This window comes from Xiphophorus hellerii, chromosome 8 (genome assembly GCF_003331165.1).
Source record: "Xiphophorus hellerii strain 12219 chromosome 8, Xiphophorus_hellerii-4.1, whole genome shotgun sequence".
Lineage (NCBI taxonomy): Eukaryota > Metazoa > Chordata > Actinopteri > Cyprinodontiformes > Poeciliidae > Xiphophorus > Xiphophorus hellerii.
Window position 1 is genome coordinate 14,642,982 of NC_045679.1, and position 8,884 is coordinate 14,651,865.

The 8,884-nt window shown below is 37.1% G+C and overlaps 1 protein-coding gene across 2 annotated transcripts; it reads right to left on the reverse strand.

Annotated features, from left to right (window-relative positions):
- Nucleotides 1–402: 402 nt before the first annotated feature.
- LOC116724167 (glycerol-3-phosphate acyltransferase 4-like) lies at nt 403–8,874 on the reverse strand. 2 transcript variants are annotated; one of them, XM_032569612.1, is made up of 11 exons: nt 8,105–8,874; nt 5,219–5,288; nt 4,686–5,136; nt 4,470–4,559; nt 4,001–4,094; nt 3,764–3,879; nt 3,367–3,422; nt 2,338–2,423; nt 2,145–2,273; nt 1,784–1,863; nt 403–1,518 (listed from the first exon to the last, which is right to left on the reverse strand). In XM_032569612.1, exons 1-11 carry the CDS (start codon nt 8,267–8,269, stop codon nt 1,404–1,406), a joined length of 1,452 nt encoding a protein of 483 aa, XP_032425503.1. In that variant the 5' UTR covers nt 8,270–8,874; the 3' UTR covers nt 403–1,403. The 2 variants fall into 2 exon arrangements, with proteins under 2 accessions (XP_032425503.1, XP_032425502.1); XM_032569611.1 differs by lacking the exons at nt 5,219–5,288; nt 8,105–8,874 and having other exon boundaries at nt 405–1,518; nt 4,470–4,736.
- Nucleotides 8,875–8,884: the final 10 nt, after the last annotated feature.

An 8,884-nucleotide genomic window follows, 5' to 3' on the forward strand; every position in this document is an offset into this window, starting at 1 on the left:
CTGAGCACACTGCAATTCAAAATGAAGATAAAAAGAGAAAACTTCTTATGAAACTTGCTCTTGTTTTTAGCTCAGATTTTAATTGTTTTAATCAAAACTCTTGCAAATGAGATCTTGGATCTCAATGCGACAATCTGTATAAATACAAGAAAAAAAATGTAGCAATTTAATTTCAAATGGCTCGTTTCCATTGGCAGTAAGAGGAAAATCCTCATTATTAACTAAATTAAGGGATATGGATCTGAAGGAAGTGTTTTATTTAGTAAAAGTTACTGAAATTGATTACTTAATAATAATTCAATGATGGTTTTGATTATTCAGTTGGCATATATGTATATAATATATAATAAAAGTCAAAAATGTAGGTAGAATATGCTGCCTACATTTACTTTCCTTTCTATATAGAAAGTACTTGATATCATCTCTGAATGTTCAACCTGTCAAACAATGACAGGTCACATTCTTTTTTAAAATTTGTTTTAGCATTTTTACATATATTCTGTGTTTTTGCCCCTTGCCTAAAAAGGCAAGTGCAGAACCTTCAGTCCTAATGAGCAGTGAGGCTTCACCTGTGTCTCCATGTTTTTCGTTTTGGACCTCCATACTCGTTACAGAACTGAGTTTCTGCTTCTTCTTTTGCATCCATTAGGCTTCCTCATCCTCAAAATGATATACATAGAAAATGTATTTAGTTCAGATGTAGATTTGCTGTTTTTGTGAAATAGTGACTCCTGCTGTTAGAGGGAGGCAAACAAGAGGAAAACACTTATTGAAATTTGACAATTCAGTTCAGTTTTATGTTTGTAGCGATAACATCTCAAGGCACTTTACAAAAAAAAAGGACAATTCAGTCTAATCATACAGACAAATTTAAAGTCAAGTACATAATTTCAACAGATTCCAGTTGTAAAACAATACAATGAGGCTCAGTTAAAATAAACCAGAAATGTCCAGTGAAATAATAAACCCACAGCTATCAAACTAACAATGTGTTTCACCTTCGTTATGTGCAAAAGATTAAAGCTGCAGACGAACAGAGTCTTGAGCCAATTAGTAAATTGACTTACAAATGCTGGCAGCTCTATAGTCTCAGTTATGTAACGTCTGCAGTCGCTGCATCTATAAGGTTCTGCTAAATTAGGATTTCACTGGGTCACAGAATGTGATTTCCTAATAAATCATCAGAGAGATTTGAGAACAAAATAGACTTACTATGTAATAGTCTGACCTTTAAAGTTAACAACTCTTCAAATTTTCTGACCCGGAACCAATTTTATTTGAAAGACTTGAAGACGCAACCTTCATTGTTTGTTAATGAGTTTTACCACCATGTGTTGAATTACTAAACAGAAGATAATAGCCTGTAACTATACTGGTTTTCTTCTTTGTCTCCTGTCTGGACATCAGCTTTCGGGGAGGTTGTGGTTTTCATGGTCACCCAGAAGTATTTTGCTGTAAAGCTGCTGTTGGTCTTCTTTAAAAGTATCCTTCACTTTGGTTCGTTTCAGTCCGGCATCCCTGGGTGAGCATATATGAATAGAAAAGGCACTGTCACTCAGAAAATCAATGTTAACGCCAATGTTTCCCACTGACCCTGAAGGGAGCAATTAGAGTTTGAGCCGCCGATTTAGCTCCAGGGTTTAATACTGTCAAAGATAAAATTCCCAGTAATGTATTTCATGAACTAGGGCTGGTGTTCTGCACTATTATTACTGTCCCCATAAAAATGTGAAATGAAAATGATAAATAAACTAAATGACATTTAAATAAAACAGTGACTTACCATATGAGGTCCACTAGCCCTCCCTGGGCAGCTATGGCAGCTTTTACTCGATTGGCGAACTGCATGGCGTCCTCTCCTTCCTTCAAAGGAATTTTGAAAAGAAATGAAAATAAAAAGACATCCTCCTTTCTTAGTGAGACTTTACATACTTTGAATAATGTACACAGTCATATTAAAGGTGATGTTTTCCTGTCTTTATGTGCTGACAGTTGAAGACATATTGGGTTTTTAACTTATACAAGTCATTTTAAGCTCCTGAAAAAAGGAAATGGGAAGAGATATTTTATATTTTATTGCCTATTCAAATGGGCATATTTTGAATTTTCATTATGTCATTAAAATAACTGTTTGAGGTATTCACCTTCCTGTTCATTGGTGGCAAGTACCAAACGCTGCAGACGATGGCCCAGCTGCTCATCATCCTCAGAAGGTATCCCACCAAACCAAATTTACTGCTGTTCCAAAAAGCGTCTCCAAAGCGAGGATCATACTGAAAAAAAATGTTTTCTCTCAGTGGCTGCTATGAACAACATGAGCGCAGCAGAGAGCGCTACCTTAATGGCGGCAGGGTAGATGGTGCAGCCGATTTCAAAGCTCCCCTTCCTAAACATCATCACTGATGTGTTGTTGACACAAGAACCTGTGAATGAAATAATGTGAGGATTTTAAAACAAATGTTTGCAAATGTAGCAAAATGGATTTTTTTTGTTTGTTTGTCTTTAAAGCACTTTTTGCAGCTCGATTGAAGCATTTTTTAAATGACTCTCAAAATTTCTTAAAACAGCACCGTATACGCACTGCCTACTTTATCATAGGTACATCTTGACAGTACAGTTAGATCTTCTTTTTGCTTTCTGATGACAGATTTGGCATCTGGTGTGACTTTCTGCTATTGTAGCTAATCTGTTTAAAACATGTTTTTGTTGAGATTTCTTTTGCCTAATGGATATTTTCTTCTGTTTAGACGATTCCCCTTAAACCTGAGAAAATGGTGTTGAGTTAAACTTTAAGTACATCAACAGTATCTGTTTAAAATCTCTTTAACTCTGTCTTTCTGAATTTCAACAAGTTGTCTTCGTCACATCTCAGGTTGCTGCCAGCGGCAAATTTGCTATTTTAGTTGACAAAAAGTTGAAAAGATTTAAGAGACAAGCAGTCATGTGAAAATGTAATTAACAACCTTTCTTTCTCTCTCTGTTTACACATATGCAGATATAGAACAGTAGAAAGGACCATTCATTTGCCTGACATTGGCTTGGAAGTGAAAAATATCTATCTGGAGAAAAATAATAATTTTATGTGCATAAACATCATTGATATCTTTTTTGCAGGCTGGATGTTACCATAGCAAGCACTTTAACAGTAGGCTTGCTACGGTTAGTACTGTTGTCCTCCAATGTTAAGTATTAAAACAAGTGTCAATATTTTTTGTTTTAATCTTAAGCAGTGTTTTGATACTTAAAATTAATGTTCACATTTAAATGTGTTTACATATAATAGGAGAATTGTGTTTAAAGTCATTTAATATTTCATACAGTCAAACTCTGATTATGTATCTAGTTCTGTAGGATTTCCATACTCACCTTCAGGGAAGATGAGGACAGGATGTTTGTTTTCATCTGCAACATGATCCCTGAGCCTGAAATAACACACAAAAAAACCTAAATTAGAGGATTTTTTTGTGTTATGCTACTCATTTTTAAGGTAATTTTTTTGTAACAATGTATTTGTTTATTTTCACTTACACATAATATTTTTGAGCTATTTTCACTGTAGTAGAAGTGGGCAGCTTATATTATTTAATTGAAAACCATTTGGTGAAAGTAGCCAATCACAAGATCATATGTACTTCTCTCCTTTTAAAAGTGAATAACGCCATGAACTCAGAGACTAAATAAATAAATAAGTACAATTATTTAAATGTACCAAATCAGTTTTAAGACTCTTTCTTACACGACGCTGTAATTTCTGTAATGTTACCTTTTGGCCACTAGGCGTCTGTCTTTGACTTCAGCTCGCTCAAACCATATATGAGGAGAGGACTTTGCCATGGCTCTCTGGATCATTCCCAGCAAGCCTCCGTGTAACTGCCCAACCTGGAGATGATTTCACTTTGATGATGATTTCACTTACTTCATTCCCAAGCTTTTAAAAATACTCTACTTATAACTGACAACCTAAAAAAACCCACACACACACACACTTCAAATTTCATACCAAAGAGTAGCAATGGTCATTGGCCAGGATGATCCCATCTACTGGTGTCGTGTGATTGGCCACGCAGATGCCGTCATTCTTTGGTTTGTTTTTCCTGCAAGGCACAGACAGAGAAATTATCTGGATGTCTTGCTGAAAGCTTGAGTCCAGCTAGGAAATCACTTTAAATATACTCTACTAATTCTGATTAGCAGAATGGTCAGATATCCTGCTAGATGGAAAGAAAAAGAAAGTGATCAAAAAATGTTTTGCCAAGGCAATATTTAAAACTGTTTGGATTGTATGTAATATGATGATTCTCCTCTGGAGTGAAGAAAAGTCAGTTGAAGGCCATAAAAATAGATGCACCTATGTTGAATGTAGATGTTCCTCTCACTGCAAATGTAGCATTGTTGACTCTGTACAGCAGTATTGCTCTGCAGTATTTTCAGTAAGGACATTTTGCTTCAGAACATTAATTATCCCATACCTGTTGTGATAGGTGATGATTCCAGTCAGAGCTCTAACACAGAGGCGATAACCCATCAGATGCACCTTGTCACTAAGGTAGGTTCTCAACCTAAGGTCATACACAATGATCAGTTTAGATGGAGCCACACACATGGCTAACAATGTCAGGTTTGTAACTTAGTATCTACCAACATAAACCTCACATATTCATGTTTGAGGTATTAGTAGAACTCACTTTGTGCAGGGTATTAATCCCACCACGGTACTTAAAACAATAAACAGAAAAATACCTGTGATAGCCACAGTTACTCTGCAAAACACAAAATAAAATGGTAATTTAAGACAGGTAAAAAAATGTATTCTAAACCTACTTCTTTGCCTCTCTGACCTGAAAGGGAGCAGTACACCATAGCGGATTAAAACTCCCAGAATCCACAGGGCTAAAAGTTTTAGACTTATATAGCAGAAGTTGTGGTTGCTCCTGGTGAGCAAGTTCCAGTTTTCCAACTTCAGGGCCGAGAAGCGCTTGGTCACGTCATCATCTATAATGTTCTCCAAGGCTTTCCGACAGAAGAAGAAAACATCAGCCAGTTCAAACCGTGGCTCCAGACTCGGACAACCAGCACTATGTCGTAGATCTTGAATTTCCTGCTTCAAAGTTGAATCTGGGACTTTGACTATGATACCTTAGCGGAAAAAAATTATTGTAAAGTTTCATAGAGAAAGATACATCAGTACATAATTGGTTTGTGACTGAAATGTCTTTACCATTGGTATAGTGTTTGTAGAGTTGATGATTCTTCTCTTTTGCCTTTAGCTCCATTTGTAATGTTGTCCACTAAATAAGGACAAATAAACAGACTGCCATCAAAAACCTCTTCAGGTCACTAGACTGGAATCATAGTTGGAAATCTAAGGAGAAAATGTGCAGCAGAAGGTAACGGTGTGATCAAAGCAATGACATCAGACAGCAAGTTTTCTCTGGAGCACAGCAATGCTCCACAGAAGGCTGGGAGCACATGTTGATAAACTCTATTATGGGCCAATTTTAGCTTCAAACTCTCACTAGCCAGCTTGTCAGTTGGAAAAGTGGGTCATAAACTTGAGGGAGGACAGTTCTGCATCAGATATAAGAGGGAGAAATTTACAGATCCACTGTGGAGTTGGGAAACAAACACAAATGAACAGATATAATACTTCTATTAAATATAACTATCTGGAATTTAAAATGTCCAAAAGATTATGCATAAAAATGGAAAGTACAGCATTTTGTACAATTTAGGGACAGTACTGGTCAGAAAATGACATGTATTGTAATTTCCATCTGAGACCTGGTTTCAAAACGTGCCGCTTTAAGAAACTCCGGTCACCAGTATCGTGTAAACGAACGGCTAGATTGCAATAAAAATGTTACCATTCAAGTGGCTTTCATGTCAAATTACTCAAAATCTCCAAATCAACCGGCAGTTTTCTCCCAATCTCCCGAGATTAACATTTTGCCACAAATTTGGTTACTTTCGCTTTAAATACAAGATCAAGACAGGATGTATGTAGCTTCCACATATGTAGGTAAAGCACAGGGACTAAGCTTGTTCAAGAAACTGCATTGGGAACAACTTCCCAGGGATCTGAGATCGCTACAATATCAGCACCAACTCAGATGGTGGTACTGAGGCTGCAAGCCTTTCTCTCAGTGGGGAGGGTGTTGAGATAAGTCTTTTTAAATACAATTCTGTCTCTCAAAAAGAGAAAAAAAGAGAAGCCAAATGTGGATGACACCAAGGCATCTGGGCACACAGAGTAAAACTGCATGCTGCTGCAAACTGAGTTTTTTCATAAAATTTTTCAGCTCAAATGCAACACAGTAAGCAGGAGGAGTGAGGAACCTTAGCAGGAAAAACTGGTACGATTTGTGAAAGTAATTAAGTGAAGAACATGAATCTTTCTTCACCCAAGATTTGTGGGATTAGAATTGGATTTTTGGCTGAGTGATAAGAACTCAACTCAGTTGCTGTCAAAGTTATCAAAAATAGCTCTAGAGGAGTCACAGGTGAGATTGCTGAAGTGACTGCAGGTGGTGTTGTTGAACGCGATTTTTTCCCAAATAATTTTGCGCTCCTCTCATTGACACAAAATGTTTACTTTCTAAAAATTAAATAAATAAATCCAAAGTAATTCTTATTTTTTTCTCTTTCATTCATGTAAGAGGAATCATTGGTAAAAATGAAAATGCAGTGGACCACCTATTTGTGGTTCATTATCTGCAAATTCTCCTATTTGCTGATGAATGTTTTTTTTTTGTGGAACATAACTCCAACTTACTTGTGGAAATTTTCCTATTTGGGAAAATATTCAAAAGAACATTTCGCTTGTAGCTAATCTAATTTCTTTGTCACCGATTGGCTGTTCCCCCAAGAGCAGAGACCACTAGCTTTTATAACAGTGCAAACACAATTTCAACTGTGGCATTAATGCGGATGTAACCGGGTGGTCTATAGCGGTGTTTATATAAAGTGGCTGTAAATTCCCACCCGTTTCTGGCCCTTGAATGCATCATGCCCCGTTTCCCCACCTTCACTTCCGTTTGCAGCATTGTCGGGCTCATTAGTGCGTATATAGGCTCCAGGTGTGCCCGCCAGGTTTGGAGAGTCGGATCCATTGTGGTGTGCAGTTGGATCTGTTGGATGAGCGCTGGCGCCAAGATTTGGGTCCTACACATTTGTGCTGATGGTAGGATAAATGGATTTTTGTCATCTGTGGTTGGTTCTGTGCAATGTTAGGTCGCTTTTTATATTGTTGCTGCCATCTTATGACGTGCTTTCTAATTGCTTTTTAGGATGCATTTCAGTGGTTCTTTGCTGCAGCACCTGAGGGTACGCTGTTGTGTGGCTGATTAAGGTAACAGTTTTTCATCTTGCCTTGAGTGGTTTTATTATTGTCAGCAGACACCTTACCTTTATTTTTGGTATTGCTGATGTTGCATATTGTGCTCTCATCTGGGTGCATTTTTTTGATGCTTTGGGTTAAATGAATGGGTTGAGCTGAAGAGCTGGAGTTGTAGCACAGGCTCCACAGAACCAAACGGTTAGTTCATATGTTTTGTTTTATGAATTAGCTGATTGGGCGCAGCGTCATAGGACTGGGCTGACGCAACGTGAGACTTTGTTTTTTTTCTGTGTTTTGTCTAACATTATTTTGTGTCATTAATTTGCGGGGTTACAAATTTGGTTTACAGTTTTTGTTTAAGTCTCAAATTGCTTCTAGTGTCCTGAGTTGCTGTGCTCTATTGGGTTTTAAACTAGAATAAGGTATATTTTTAATATTGTAAAATAAAATATATTTTGTATACTATTTCTGTTTCATCATTTTAAGCCAGACCTACCTGGGTACTTTTAATTGGGAGACCTTAGGCTACTTGATGAGACTTAAGAAGTCTAGTTGGCTTTAAGGCCACGTCCTCTGTCACAATCCGGGTTCTTCCCCCGTGTTACACATATAAAGGTATTTTTAGTGTTGGGCCCATTAAAATAGACTGCTATAAGCATTGTTAGAGGAGATCTAAAGTATTTGTTTTTTTTATGTGCCATTTAAAAAAAGTAAAAATGAAGAATCTTTGATTCCAGTAATTTCAAACCAGAGACACTTCAAACTCACCTCAAATATACTGAGAAGTATCCTCACGTAGTATTTATGGATCCCAAAAGGAAATCCAAATACAGCCGGCACAATTAGGAAGCCAAACACAAGAGTCAGCCACACATCGGTGAATGGGCCAAGACATTTGGAAAGCAGGTCGACAGGCACCGTCAACCAAGCCATGTTTTCAGAGTAGAAGAAGAAGAGATGGAAACCGCCAGCTTTACCAGAAGTCTGCTGCTCTGTTCATAACTATGATGACTGAGTCAGACATCCGGATTTAACAACGTAGATCTGATTTAAAAAAAGAGAAAATTAAGATAAGAAACACATAAAAACAAACTTTATGATCTCAAGCTTTTTCTAGATGAGAAATCAATTAAATTGTCTGGGAAATTTTCTTTTTGTACCTTTATGGGCAATTAAACCTTTTTATAATAAGCTCACAGCAACACAAAGTAACCCACAATTGTCTCCTACCGTCTGTCGGATATGAATTTGTACCTGAGAGGATGACAGATGATTAGTTGGTGCTCCGTCTACGAGAACAAGGGAATCTGTGCTGTTTGCTTTTCAGACAAACGGCAACAAGTCGCTGCAGAAACATTTGGCAACAGGTGGCCAATGAGAGCTGCTGTCACTGCGCTGTCGACTGGGAATAAACCTTAAATCTGATTATGGTGGATTTACTGTGCTCTGCAGCAAAGCTCTTTTGTTGGGGCAGAAAAATTAGAAAATTACCTACATTTTTGTTTTTAATCTTTTTTTGATTAAAAGAAAAAAAAAGAATGATTTTAT